At 31.2% G+C, this 16,003-nt stretch overlaps 1 protein-coding gene across 1 annotated transcript in view; it reads left to right on the top strand.

The window, feature by feature from the left end:
- Nucleotides 1-16,003, top strand: part of PDE3A (phosphodiesterase 3A) — a 328,828-nt gene that overhangs the window by 231,007 nt on the left and 81,818 nt on the right. Inside the window, exon 3 of the mRNA XM_051961386.1 lies at nt 12,371-12,628. Within this exon, the coding sequence (XP_051817346.1) occupies nt 12,371-12,628 (258 nt within the window). The remainder of the gene's footprint in view (nt 1-12,370; nt 12,629-16,003) is intronic.

Below are 16,003 nucleotides of genomic sequence, written 5' to 3'. Positions count from 1 at the left end.
CCTAAGCTATGCTATCTACAACTGACCACAATACTTGGGATGACCAGAAAAAAAATATAGAAGGACCATCACTCTTATTACTGGAGAGAGTGCTTGTTAATGAAGTCCAAGATTGTTTTAGTCTTTTTGGCTTCCATGTCAAATGTTGACTCTTATTGATCTTGCAAATACACTAAAAACAGACTTTCTTCCTGCCCAGAGGAATCATTTTATTATCTTGAATTCATTTATTTATTTTCTCACTTATTTATTTATTTATCTGTTTATTCACTCATTTATTTATTCATTTATATATTTATATATTTATCCACCCATTCATTCATTTAATTATTTATTTTTGATCTTTTTGGATCCTGGCATTGTCATCCTGTATTTGTATACAGATGCTACTTTGTCTTTATATAATCATTGGCAAAAATATTAAATAGATCAAGGCCAAGTACAGATCGGTGTGATGTTTCACCAGAGTCTAATTATGTGAAAATGGAACTAAAAGAACAATAAGCATTTATTAAATACCTTTTTTATGCTAGACACTGGAAAAAAACACAAAAAAAGAAACAATCTCTACTGTCAAAAAAATTCCCTTACATTCTTTGAGAGAGATAAGTACATATATATGCATAACTAACTATATACAAAAGTAGTAGGGAAGGGCAGATAAATATATAGTTAGTTGCAGAGGGAAAACACTAGTAGTAATAGGGTTAATGTAGTAATAAAGATCTAATGTAGTAAATGGTGCTTGAATTGTATCTTGAAGGCAGAAGTGAAGAATGAGAGTTTTCTAGAAATGAGAGATAATCATAGTCATAGAAATGGGAAAGGGAATGTCTTGTGATATATAGATTAGATTATGGAGTGCAGGAAGAGAAGTAGTATATAGTGAGGCTATATAAAAAGATTGGAAGGGCTTTAAAAGTCAAATAGAACTGTTTATCTTTTATCCTAAAGATTGTAGAGAATTACTAGAGTTTATTAAATAGGAAAGTAATGTGGTCAGATCCATGACTAAGGAAAGTAATTCTAGTTTAACAGAACTGTTAAGGACAATTCTTTGAGCCTGTCCTTTCAACCAGTTCTACTTATATTATCATCTAGATTATTCTTTTAAATTTTTATATAATAAACATTTCTAGAAATACTTTTATTCTCCATATCCTACAAGTTGAATGTTCCTTTATAACAAAAAAAATAAGGAAAAGTTTCCAATAAAAACTGTCTGATAAAGCACAAATTATTTCCTATTATCCCTCTTGAATTCTTTTTCCTCTCAGTTTGTTTCTTGTTCTACCTAATTATTTTTTCCTGGTTACATTGGTCTGTTTCTTTTTTAGTTTCCTTTTTATTAACATTGTAATGCTTACTATATACATCTACTGAGAATGACTATTAATTTTATATATTCATTTCACTTATTTAGCTTGGATCTCTGATTCGTTGCAGTGATATTTAGGGCAAATTTCTGTTCCCAATAAATAGTTCCTCTTTTTAATTTAGCCACAATTATTATATTTATATAAATATTTTTAAAAAGTTTATAAAGCCAAATTATCTGATGTACCTTTTATAATTTAACCCTTGTTTTATTAAGAATTTTTCCTCATCATGGTTTTGAAAGGTACTTGATCTTGTTCTTTTCTATTATTTTTAAAGTTATGATTCTTTATATTTCGGTGGCTCATTCATTTTGAGTTTCTTGTGGCACAAATTATATAATATTCTTATTTGTGCCAAAGTACTTTCCATTTTTTTTCAATAATGGGAAAGTTCTTACCAAGTAGTGCTTTTTTCAGGTTATATGGTCTTGGGTATATTTAAACACTGGGTCACTGTCAATTGACATTAGATTGTTTCAGATGTAGTTTGTTCTGTAAATCTCCAATACTGCTGTTCTTTTTGATCAGCACCAAAATAATTCTGATGATGGATGTTTTATAATGTATTTTCAGGCCTGATAATCATATGTCCTCTTCATCCCTAATTTTTATTATTACTTTTATTGAAATTCTGGACTTTTTGTTCTTTCAAATGAATTTGTGATTGCTTTGTCTATTCTGAAAAAAAAACTTTATTTAGTACTGTGATCTGTGTAGCATTAAATTATTATATCTTTCATTGAAAAAGCATTTTTCACTTTTTATTAGCATAGTCCAGCTATTATCACTGAATAGCTCTTCAAGCACTTGTCTTCCTTTATTTTCATAAAGTACTTTGCAGTTCTTATTATATAAATATTGTGTGTGCTCTCAGATTGGCTGAGATGACAGGAAAAGATAATGGTAAATTTTTGGAGGGGATGTGGGAAAATTAGGACACTAATACATTGTTGGTGGAGTTGTGTACTGATTCAACCATTCTGGAGTGCAATATAGAAGTCCAAAGGGCTTTCAAACTATGCATACTCTTTGATCCAGCATGTATCATATCTACTGGGCAAGAGATTATAAAAAAGGGAAAAGGATCTACATGTCCTTTTTGTAGTTTCAAGGAAATGGAAACTGAATGGATGCCCATCAGTTGAAGAATGGCTGAATAAGTTATGGTATATGAATATTATGAAATATTACTGTTCTATAAGAAATGATCAGCAGGATGATTTCAAAAAGGTCTGAAGAGACTTACATGAACTGATGCTGAATGAAGTGAATAGAACCAAGAGATGATTGTACACAGCAACCACAAGATTATTTGATAATCAGTTCTGATGGACATGGCTCTTTTCTACAGTGAGGTGATTTAAGGCGAATTCCAAGGGTTTTGTGTTAGACACAGCAATCTGCATCCAGAGAGAGGAATATGGGGACTGAATGTGGATCACAACATAGTATTTTCACTTTTTTGTTGTTTGCTTCCATTTTGTTTTCTTTCTCTTTTTTTCCTTTTTTGATCTGATTTTCTGGTGTAGCATGATAAGTGTGGAAATATATATAGAAGAATTTCACATGTTTAACATATGTTGGATTACTTGCCATCTAGGGGAGGAGAAAAGGAAAAAGAAAGGAGAAAAATATTTGAAACACAAAGTTTTGCAAGGTTAATGTTGAAAACTATGTATATGTTTTGACAATAAAAAGCTTTAAATAAAAAATAAATATTGTGTATATTATTAAACTTATTTGCAAGTATTTTCTGCATTTTGAAGATATTTGGAATGGAATCAGTTTTGTTGATATCCTGGGGTTTTCTAAGTATACAATAACATTTTCTATAAATAAATATAATAATTTTGTTTTTTTAGAACTATGTCAAATAATAGAAGAGACAGAGTATTCTTGCTTTTAGTTGTTATTCTATTATTTACTTCTGTCATTAGAAAAAATTTTTAGAGCTTCTCTTTTGCAAGTAACTTTAGCTCTGTACTAACGATCATATTAAAGAAATCTTTTTATATAGTGAAAAATAGCTGATGCAGATGGCTTTTTTAGAAACATAAATTAGTAGTTTATCAAAAGTTTTTTTCTATTTCTATATGATCAATTATGCCTAATTTTGAACCATTTCCTAACTCTAGTATACTCTAATTAGTATATTTTGAATTATTTTCTGGAAATATTATATTCTCCCTGAAAGGAATTGATTTAAATTTGTATATTATTTTTCTTCATAGTGAGATTGGATTTTTATTTTCCTTTTTCTTTACCTGCTTCCTGTTTTGAGTATCAGCACCACATTTATTACATTAAATTTTGGTAAAGTGCTTTTTTCCATTCTTATTTTTGGCAACACATTTCTTTGAATGTTCAGTTTTGTTGGAATATAATGATATAACTTTGTTTATGTTGATTCTGCATTAGTATTCACCTAGAATTTTCAAATATTGTCCATTTGGGTATAGACAATTGATACCATTAGTTTTATTGCTTACTCCTTTGTTGGTTTTGGTCCCATGTAAATCATTTGAATTTCTGAATTCCTCTGCTTTTTTTTTTTTGTAGCTATTTTCTGAACTTTCTTAGCTTAGTTATGTATTTTTTAAAAACTATAAAGCCCTTTTGAGAAGATTTGCAAAATACTGTGCAACCATATTCTTATCAGCCTTACCCCAAAGTCTTAGACTGAGAGTTTAAAGTAACATTATATATCTTCACATCCTAGTCTTTTTGTGGTTATATAAAAGAGGGTAAGACAGCTCAATGGTGCAATGAATAGAATTTTGGGTCTGAAGTCAGAAAGATTCATCTTCTTAAGATCAGATATGGCTGTGTAACCCTGGGCAAGTCATTTAACCCAACTTGCCTAAGTCTCTCATTTGTAAAATGAGCTGGAGAAGGAAATGACAAACCACTCACTACCTTTGCAAAGAAAATCCATATAGTGTCACAAATTGTTGAACACAATTGAAACAACTGAACAAAGAGAGAAAAACAAAAAGAAAGGTAGAGGTGAGCTTTACTGTAAAAAGCAAAAGAAAATCAGATGAGGCTGAAGGGATTCATGAATATTGCCAAGAAGGGTAGAACAATGTCATACTGGAAATGAAGGAAAGAAGAAAGAATACTGAGCACTCTTGAAATAAAGACTCAAAAATGAGGCTTTTCCCAAAGAGAAAGAAAATGTACACTTTAAAAAGGAAGCCTTTGCTTATACTTTGCTCATGATGACAATTCAAATTTATATAATGATTTTAAAACTTGCACAGGGCTTCATAAATATATTATATATAAATTATATGTAAATATAATCTCTTAATGTAGATCCTTATATGCTTTGAGGTGAAAAATCATTAAATAAGGAATCATACTTGAAAACAAGATAAGAATTATGGTTATTATTGACTCATTGTTGACCAAATTAAAACAGTACAGTTTTCCCAGAATAAGTATTAAAGATGAAAGAGCTTCTTAAGAATTGTCAAACTGGATGACTACTACCTAATTCTAATGATTCATGTGAGTACGTGTTATACTGCCAGAAGGAAAATATTACTAAAGATCATGCAGTGTTGGCCAAGATTTTAGGATCATCAGTGGGGTTTTCACATTACTGTTTCCCACTGAAGGCAAGCTAATTGTAAAAGTATATTTGGGAAGTAAACAATTTTGTCAAAAAGAGTTTGTGTTTGAAAATGGGATTAGGATTTCTAGACTATGACTTAATTTACAGGAACAATGGATTCCTGGCCAGCCATGGAGTGGCTCAAACTAGCCCTGGTGAAAAAATAATTTTCTTGAATCTAAGAAATCTAATTTTAAAATGCCTTTACAATGAAAAGGGATGTCAGGTTGGAACAGAACAACAGTCTTTCCTTCTCATATATACCAAGGTATTTATGAGAGAGAATTTCTATAATGTAAGAACAATAAAGACATCTTGTAAATTTAAACCTTTCAAAATATGAGAAAGGAAATGTATAGTCTTATATATCTATTTTTAACAAGCAAGAACAATTAGAATGTAAAATGCAGCAAGAAGAATTGACCTCCTACATATCACTGATAATTAATTGAGATGAAATCTGCATATTTTATATTGGTGTGTTTTTCTGAAAAGGAGAAATATTTAATAATAACAACAGAAAGATAATCAAGGATGAGTATGTAGTGTAGAGGAGGTGGTAGTATAAAAATATAGCTATGTATTAAAATGATAAACTTAATGACTTCTTATATACATATATTCATTATTATTGAGTTATTTCAGTCATGTCTAATTCTCATGATCTCACTGGGATTTGCTTTACAGAGATGCTGGCATGGTTTGCCATTTTCTTCTCTAGTTCATTTAACAAATGAGAACCTAAGGCAAACCAAGGATAAGTCTGCCCAGGATCACATAACTAACAATTGTCTGAAGACAAATTTGAATTCAGGTTCTCCTGACTTCAGAGAAGATGTTCTATCCACTGCATTAATTGCCTACACACACACACACACACACACACACACACACACACACACACGTATACATATCAATAAATCTGTATACATATATACTTGCACAAATACACACATATCAGTTCCTGACATTTCAGAAACTTGAGGATTTTCATTTGGTAGAAGATTAAAACAGAAATTATAGAAATGTTGATGTAAGCATATACTATAGACCAAAACTTCTAAAACTATGGATCTGAGATTGTATAACTGAATGTGGGGATTGTGAAAATTTGACAACAGTAAAGGGTTTCTGAATGCAACGCTAAAAATTAATTCAACATCAAACATGTATTGAATCTGAGATATTTCTTTCAGGATTTGCCCATGTTGCATAGCACATTGCATTGTGCATGCATGAATGCTGCCAGAAAAACCTCGGTTCAAATTCAAGGTGGGGGTGTGTAAAAATTTCTTTGTCAAAAAGGAATTGCAAGTGGAAAAAGTTTAAGAAGTTTTGCTATAGATCATCAGGAGAATAAAAGGAAAAGGCTGAAAAATTGAGGAAGCAAACTCCAAACCTAGAACAGAGTTATAGAATAGTGACAGACTTCAATTATCTAGTCTATTTGCTGGAGTTGTCTGCCAAAAAGAAAGGAGCTAAACATTTCTAGAGTTACATTCATGATGGTATTATTCTTCATATGTGGAGGAACCAAGATGGGTAGATTTTCTGATGGATCTATTTCTCCCTAATAAAATCGGTGGAATAGAAATGTTTGGAAGTATTTTTGTAAGGTATAATCTAATTTTGAAACAAAGTCAGGAATCTGTAGCATATTAGATTTTAAAAGACTAGATTTCAAAGAGTTTTAAGGATGGATAGGTATAATCATATGGAACAAAATTATAGAGGAAAAGTCAGTCGAGAAATGAGAAATTTTAGAGAATAAAATTCCAAAGACAAAAATTCCAGTACAAAGGAAAATTGAAAGTTGCTTAATGAGATGGATATAGATGTATGAATTAATTTTAATTTTTACAATTTATATTAAAAATGAGATAAGTGAAGGCACTGAGAATAAATCCATATGTGTGTCATTGGTCCCTCAACAGTTTTGAGACTCCCAGGAAAATCCAAGGAAAACAACAATACCAAAAAAAGTAACACTCTCTTAAGGAATACAGAATGATCAAAGAAAGGATCGAACCACTGTATGGAGTTGATGGGACAACAATAATTAATAGAAAAGGCAAAGCTGCTCAAGTCTTATTTTGATTATTTTTTCTCTGCTTACAAGAATGACTTTTGGACTAGAAAAGGTGGATAAAATCGAATACCAGAGTTGAAATCCATTGTAAATAGGGAGATACTTACCGTTGGTACTTGGATATAGATTCAAGTCATTTGCCTCAAAGAACTTAACCTAGAAGGCACTATATAATGTAGTAAGGAGGATTCAGACTTTAAAATCAGATGGTGTCTGTTCAAATCCCATCTCTGTCACCTATTAGTTTTATGACTTTGAAAATTTGACTTGTCTGTCAGAAAACTAATAAGTTTCTGAGGCTATATTTGAATTTGCAAAAAGGAGTTTTCCTAACTAAGCCTGGCCTTCTATCTTTTGAGCCACTTAACTCCATGTCCAGCTTCCTTATAGAAACAGTCATTCTGACAAAAAAAAATTTCTAGGGATTTTAGTAGACTTCAAGCTGAATATGAGTCAGGAATGTAATATGGCAAACAAAAAAGCTCCTTTGAGAACATCATAACTTCCAGGAAAGAAGGTGATTATTGTACTATACTCAGCCCTCATCAAAGCTTATCTAGAGTATTACATTTTGATCAGTACACTACGGTTTAGGAATTGTATTGATAAGTCTGGAGGTTGAACAGAGGTGAGCAACCAGGATGTGAAGAAGGACCATACCATGTAGATAGTAGAGATGTAGAGATTAAATGATATATTAAAGCATATTCAAAACTACTAAAATATCAAACAGATGTGATATGTTATTATTAAAATAGAAGCTAAGACCAAGGTTCATATCCCTTTTTTGATACTTTCTAGCTTTGTGACCATGAATAAGTCATTTAGCCAGTCTGATCTTCAATTTTCTCATCTAAAAAAATATCACAGGGATATTGTGATGTTCAAATGAGATAATATGTATACAATGTCTCATAAATTTTGAGATATCACATACATTTCAGTTACTTTTATTGAAATAAATATAGTTATTCCAAAATTATAGTTATTTCAGACTACTTCATAATAAAACCATAAACCCACATCAGCAAGTGTGGCAAGGACCTCAGAGCAAAGATGTTGCTATGCAATAACTATTAACTAACAAGTTGTCTTTCCCTTTTTCTTAAAACTTCAAAATTGGGTCCATTGGAAAGTGAATTTTAAGGTGACAAGTAAATAAAACTTATTTCCTTGATTGAGAGATGGAAAGGATCTCAATAGTCATTTAGGCTAATATCCTTATTTTTCAAAGAAGGAAATTGAGTCTCAGAGATTAAGTGAATCATTTAAGGACATATAAGTAGTAAGTAGCAGACTCACAAGATATCACATGAGGTCTTCTGACTTTTCAGCATTCTTTTCATTGCATCATAAAACTCCTCACCTATTTCTTATTTGGCATAAAACTTCATTTTCCTACATACTCATTCAGATTTGAATTCCAGATTTTCTATTTTAAGATGGCAATCTGTATTTGGTGTCTCCTTAAATAGTATCTAGGAAATCATATTTACATTCTCTTAAAAGTAAAACATAAATGTTTCTATTATCTGAAGGGCCTGTAATGTTTATAGTGCATGGTCATATTACCTTTTTATAGAGAGTGTTTGATCCTGTAAACTATAAAAAGACAATTCTGGTATTTTGTTTAGTATAGTTCTACTTCTTACAAAATGTACTTTAATAGACTTCAAGTGTAGATCCATTATTTAGAGCTTAGCTTCTCTTTTCAAATTTTACCTTTTTGTAGTCCTGACTTATTGGATATTTCAAGCTACCATCTAAAGTATCATTAATTAAATGAAAAAAATTATCCATAATCTCATGTAATAAATTTTTAATTATTTTTTTCTGAATCTATGACTTACTCAAATTAGGAAATACTCTAATAGTACAAATAGGTATCAGTTGGTTCTAAATTCCTAAGTTTTTAAGACCTGCTTGTTAAATGACATACCAAGAACAAACCAGCTAGCACATGGCAAAATTGGGACTTGAGATCAGCATGTCCTGAACTTAAAGACACCTTTTATATCCTACACCAGCATTTCTCAATCTGTTTTTGCTCATACAACTCAAGCTCTTTGGCCAAAAGAAATTATAATACATTGAACATTTAAGTTAGCTACACTTTAGGAGTATTAGGAACTCTCCTACATATTCAATTTTTTTTTCACTAAGAGCAGCCATTTTCTTGTGTTTAAGATCCACCCTGTTTGAAGGCTAGCTTTTTTTTGTAATAGTCAAGTTTTGTTTATTTTGTGAATATAAAATTAACTTACCATATGCTGATTAAGTAAATATATGTTAAATAGCATATTATAAATTTTCTTTTATCTGTAATACCATAATAGCCAAAATTGCATGTCAAAATATTTCAACTGTAGTCATATAACACATTTCAAGAACTGTAGCCTTATATTAATGTCTCTTGTGTCAATTTTAAGGTGATAAGTAAACAAAATTAATTTTATTTTGCATACAGATAACTTTGTATATTCATACAAATGATACAAAAAGACTACACTCATGTAATGTGTACATGCATATACATGTGTATAGCCCCATAGATAAATAGAGATGGATAGATGAGATAGATGCACACATATTGAATTAAATTTGTTCTGTTCTTTTATGGGAAAATGGCCAAATCTAAGGGTTTAAAAAAATTCCCCAAAACTCAAGTCCAGTAATTGGTTACTCCTTGCCTTACTTGACACTATTGGATTTTTTTTTTTTAAATCACATATTAACACTTTTTTTTGTGTGTGTGTGTTGGTGGTAGGACAATTGTTCTATTTCTTTGAGCATCATTATCACCTTGAATGCTGTTTGTAGACAGTAGCTAAAACAATTTTCTAGCCCTCTGGCATATAAATTATGATAAATCCTATTCTTGGCAAAAAGCCTAGAGTTGTTCTGCCTCGGATTTCATACCTCATTGACATTTTTGGCTTAATTTGGTCTAAAAGTTGTGGTGAAGCTCTTTCCTAATGTGATGCAACTTTTGATTTTTTTGGTTGGGATGTATAGGACAGATTTATTTTACCCCATAGAAAATGCAAAAAAAAAAAAAAAACCCACAGGAGACTCACAATAAACTCAGTTTATTATTCCTCTCTCTCTGATGAGTCCTACTTTTTTCCCATGAAGGCTTTCTAAAGTCACTTTGAAATTAGGGCTCTCCTTTAGAATTAAAATAAACTTAGGATTGCTTACAAGGGCAGCTAACCTTTTTTTTTTTTTTTTTTTTTTTTTTGCAATTTTTGATTTTAATTAAATTGTATGGTTAAACAAAATAAAAGGGAAAAATCCCCTCTTGCTTACAAAAAGGCATTAAAGAATAGTTAGTAACAGTTTTGTTTTATTTCGTTTATTTTTCCCCATGAAAACGTATCAGGTTTGAACTTTTAAGTAATTCCTAATTTGGGCAACAAACATTTTTAGATTTGACTCTTGTTTTTATTTTCTCCTGAAGACTAGTTTTACAAAATCAGAAAACAGAAACCTTTTGGAGATATATAGATTAAAATTTCTGAAATGTTATACAATACTAGATAGTGGCCCTTGAATAACATTTCAGTTGTTATTTATTTTTCTGATTTATTTACTAAACTTCTGTGAATTTATAACTCTAATTTTGAATTGAAAGGGAATTTTCCCCAAATTTAAGGTCATAAGATTTAGATGAAAGGTAACTTTGAGATAATCAGTTTTGACATTTTACACATGTGACTTTTCCAAGGTCACACTGGGAAAGTTACAGAGCCAGGATTTGTGCAAAGACCTCTAAATTTCAATCCAATCCTCTTTCCATTCTATTTGCATTGGTTATTGTTATGGGAAAATTTGGGGGATAAATACACCCATTACATGTCTATGTCTGTATATGTGTGTGTGTGTATTTGTGTGTATATAATTTCCCTTATAGGCATAGGTATTTATTTTGCTTACAAATAACTTTGTTATTTTTACTTTTACAGAATATTTTATTTGTTTTTAATGTGCACTAGTTTTATGTATAGGGACTATATAATATGTATAGGGACTATAAATATACACATATGTATATATATAATATACTTATATGTTCAGCTATATGTATATACTGTAGTAATGAAGTATCAGAATAGAATTATTTTAATAATTAAAATTTCTGAAGTTATGTGTATCAACTAAAATATGATTATCTGAAATTTTCAGTATTTCTTATAAGTTGTTTTCAGTTTTGCTTATCCTTTGCTTTTCCAATTTGAGGGAAAAAAATAGTCAGGAATGAACAAAATTACTGTTTCAAATTAACAGAATGAGCACTGAAAGAAAACAGGGCTTTCTTGGCCAGTTTCCTGGATGTGTATCTAATTGTTATGGAAGCATATAATGGTAACTGTTTCTAAAAGGAGTAATAGTAAGTCTAGTTATGAATAATCTTGCTTAACACTTTCTGAAATCCAGAGTACTCAAAGTGAAATACAAAATGCAGCTCTGTGTACAATAGTAATCTTATAGCCAGAAAAAGATAATTTTTATTCAAAATATAAATTATGATCTTACAATGAAAATTTAAATAACCTAAAAATACCAGCTTTCTTTTCTCCTCCTATATCATGAAAGGAAGCACACCTTGGTGTATCTCTAGTAAGGAAAAAAAAAGCCATGCACAATTCTTACAAAAGTTGGCAAAGAATTAGAAGTGTATTTAAAATTAACTGTCAAAATGGCTTAATATGTCTTTTAATAATAATAATATATAAAACTACTCAATATAGCTTTTATGTTTATAGAATAATTTATGTGCACTGGAGTTTATCTGCACCCTAAATATCTGAATGGATTTTAAAAATTCAATTATGCATTATTTGTATGATGATACTATACAAATTATTTTTTCCTTTGGAATTCACTTTATAATGACTATTTTCAAGCTTCCTCTCCATTTCCAGGTAAAATGTTTTTCTTTCTCAAATCTTTTTGATACTCACTCTTTGTCAACAACAAGGTTTGGGAATTTTTTTGTGCTATTTTTTTGTTTCTTTGTTTTAATGGCATATGAGCAAATAAATCTGAGCATGAAAGGCAATTTGGCAGATTATCAGAAATTTGGCATACCCTGAAGAATGTGTAATTTTATTCCCCCCCTTTTTTTAATAGTAGACAACACACACATATATATAATTTTGCTTCTGTAAAGTCACAGCTTAGATAACTTTTAGGCAAAAATGTTAAATTCAATAAAGTGTAATTATGATGTTAAGCATAGTCTTACCAAAATGTGTTTTTGTCTTTTTGTTTATTTTTCAGTCCTCAGGTACAAGTATTACTGTTGACATTGCTGTGATGGGAGAAGCACACGGCCTTATTACGGACCTCCTGGCAGATCCTTCTTTGCCACCAAATGTGTGTACCTCGTTGAGGGCTGTCAGTAATTTGCTTAGTACACAGCTGACTTTCCAATCAATTCACAAACCAAGAGTGAGTCCTTTGGTTTCCTTCAGTGAAAATTATACCTGTTCTGACTCAGAAGAAGGCTCTGAAAAAGAGAAACTCGCTATTCCCAAGGTATGTGCTTATTATAAACTCCTTAGGGTATTTTATTGTACTTCCCTACTTCCCTCCAGGACTTCAGTGGCTCAAGAAGTATATGTAGCTTTATGGTTATAACTTTTTAAACTTTTAAATCCATCCATCAAGAAGCATAAATTAGTGCTTATCACACTCCAGGTGTTATTTGAGGACCTGAAGTGAGGATGATTGCTGAGTGCCGGTGGCCCTGTACACCCATAGGGTATGGGGTTTTTGTGTGTGTATGTATATGTGAACACATGTAACATCATTCCATACCTACTTCTATTTATCGGTTCTTTTTTTGGAGGTAAATAACATCTTTCTTCATATGTCCTTTGTATTTAATTTGGATATTTACAATTGTCAAAATGATGTATTTACTCCAAGGCATCTCTTTGATGCATGGAGGAAAGAAAAAAAAGAAATTTACATGCTAATATTTTTATATATTTAAAAGGAATAGTAATGTGTACACAATTGATTTGCAGTTTTGTGTGCAATCATCTTTTTATTATATTATGTTATAAAATACTTGTTTTATTTCACAAAATAAAAATCAAATAAATAAAAATTTAAAATAAATATTAAAAATTCAAAAAAAGAGAGAAGAATGGAAATAAGCAAATGGAAAAAGGAATTGAGATTGTTTAATCTGTGGCAGTAGTGAGTGGTAGATAAATCCTTATTTCCAAATACACAGTCTCTATGAGGTAGTATTTAGTGACAAAGGCCAAGACAAAGTTCTTAGCAATTGGCTTCACTCCACCCGGCATGAGCAGGAAGATAGTGTTAGAGAACCAGAAATGAGCACATGATCTAGTAGAGTAATTACCCCATAAGTTTTGTTTGGCTGGAGTGAAGGCCTGGTGGGTATGTTTCAGGAGGTAAGAAGAGGGATCCAATATTCTGGTTCTCATGCCATGCAACTGAGACTGACCTGTCCCTCTGTAATTATATTATGTCATACAATATGTCACAGAGTCTTCTTTAATTTGAGAGGGTATTTTTAACATCACATAATCCAACTTGATACACCTTCATGTTCAACTATACTTAAATGCCTTTGGACTTTACTGACTTCTTGATAATAAATAATACCACAGTGCCTCTATTTTCCAAATCTTACTAGCCTAACAAATAGGATTGAAAATAATGTGCACTAAAGAATGACAACCATAAGAATTTCATTAAAATTATCAAATGTCCATGATGATGTAAAAAATGATGTCAGAAATGAACTGATCATGAGACAAGGTCTATTACTGGGACAAATAGTCCTTCATAAAAAAAAAATAATCAGTCACACTTTATTGTCTTATTTGACTCATATAACAACTTTGGGTCAGAGATGTTATAGTTATTTCCATTTTATAGATGAGGAAACTGAGGCAAATAGAGATTAATATTTATACTTTTCTATGCCTACCTCCAAAAATAAATAGGAGAGCAGCAGGCAAGAGGAAAGATTACATCTAGGACAGAGAAAGACTGGATCAGAAAAATCAGAGATTTTCTTTTGGAGTATGACAGCAAATCACTTCCATGAGTTGGTTTTCAATAATTTTTTAATATTACACTAAAAACTATATTGCAGTTCTTTTAAGATGTAGATTTAAATTCCTAACTATTATTTACAGCATCCTTCCAATGTCACCTGCTCTTTTTTGGAGCATTTGGACATAGATATAATGATTGTCATAACTTAGGTTCCCATAAAACACATGAGCTCAAACAATAAGTATCAAGTATTTATTATATATCAGCACTCTTCTGGGTGCTATAAATACAAGTACAATAAATGAAACAATCTTCATTCTCAAGAAGTTTACATTCAAATGGGGGAGAAAAGAAGTGAATATATAAATCCGCACTGAATAAGAATAAATACAACTAAATAAAATAGTTAACAACAATTTAGTTTAAGGGAGAAGGTACTAGCAGGTGAGGGGATAAGGAAAGTCTTGCATAGCATGTTGAAAGAAAAGAAAATGTCTTTGAGTCAGAGCTAAGGAGGAAATGCATTCCCGACATGAGGGAAATAGAAAGGCATAGAGTTCAGAGATGGAAAAGTAGTGTGAAAAAACAAAATAGAAAAAAGGCTAATTTGTCTGGTATCATGTTTGGTTTAATAGAGAGCAGTATATAATGATGATGGGGCCAGGTTGCATGTTATGGAACAATAGAAAAAAGGTAGGAACAAAGGAAGGAAGTAAAGAAGGAAGGGAGGTAGGGAGAGAGAATTGAGGAAAGGAATGAAAGAAATAAGAAGGGGAGGGAGGAAAGAAGAAAAAAAGATGAAAGGAGTAAGGGAGAAAGAAAGGAATAAATAGAGGGAAGTAAGGAAGGAAGAGAGGGAGAAGTGTAAGGAGGGAGAACAGTAGAAAGGAGAAGCAGAAATGAAGGAAAAGAGGGAGGAAGGGAGGAAGGAAAGAAAGACAGATAATAGGGAAGAAGGAAGTAAGGGAAGTAGAAAGGAAGGAAAGGATGAACATATTTGTTAAGTGCCTGTTATGTGTTAGTTCCTGTGCTAAACTTTATACAGATATTATCTCATTTGAGCCTCACAACAATGGTGAGAAACAAGTTTCATTATTACAACTGAGGAAACTGAACCACTGAAAGATTAAATTACTTGCCCACATGCACACATCTGGTAAGTCTCTGAAGCTAGATTTAAGCCCAGATTTTCTTGATGTCAGAACAACCACTCTATACCTGTACTACTGACCTAGCAGGATTTATTCTCAAAAGAAATAGTGATCCATTGGAATTAAGCATGAATTTAATTTAACCATTTAATAAATTTTATGTGTGGCAGATGCATGACTATATTGCAATTTGAGTTGTTAAATTGTTTCTTACTCTATTGATTTGTAAGTGAATATTCAGAATTTTTAAAGGCATTTATGCAAGTGTTCAAAGACCATTGCTCCTCTTAGATTCCTGGGTGTGGCTGTTTTCTCATTTTTAGATAAATTAATTTCTCAACAGCAATTCATGCATTTATAAACTGTACAAGTGTGGCTGAACTATGGGTCTATTAGGAATAACCATTAAGAAGTATAGATGCAACAAAGGCCCAACTACTCTGAATGCCATTTTTAGTAGATCATAGTAGTAGAGGATGATCACTTTAATTTCAAATCCTAAGTAAAATCTAGTTTTCTAGAGAAAGCCTTTCCCAGTCTCAGTTCCAGTGTATATTTAAGGTCGCCTTCTGTTCATTTTTTCCTATTTACCTTGTCTGTAACTTGTTTGCACATATGTAGATGTTTGTATGCTTTTCCCCATTAGACTGTGAGGTCTTCAAAGGCAGGAACTGTCTTTTGCTTGTCTTTGTATCAATACACAACACTGTATTTGATATAT

Source organism: Antechinus flavipes, chromosome 5 (assembly GCF_016432865.1).
Source record: "Antechinus flavipes isolate AdamAnt ecotype Samford, QLD, Australia chromosome 5, AdamAnt_v2, whole genome shotgun sequence".
NCBI lineage: Eukaryota > Metazoa > Chordata > Mammalia > Dasyuromorphia > Dasyuridae > Antechinus > Antechinus flavipes.
The sequence above is the reverse complement of the archived record's forward strand: the minus strand, read 5'-3'. Positions and strand labels throughout refer to the sequence as shown.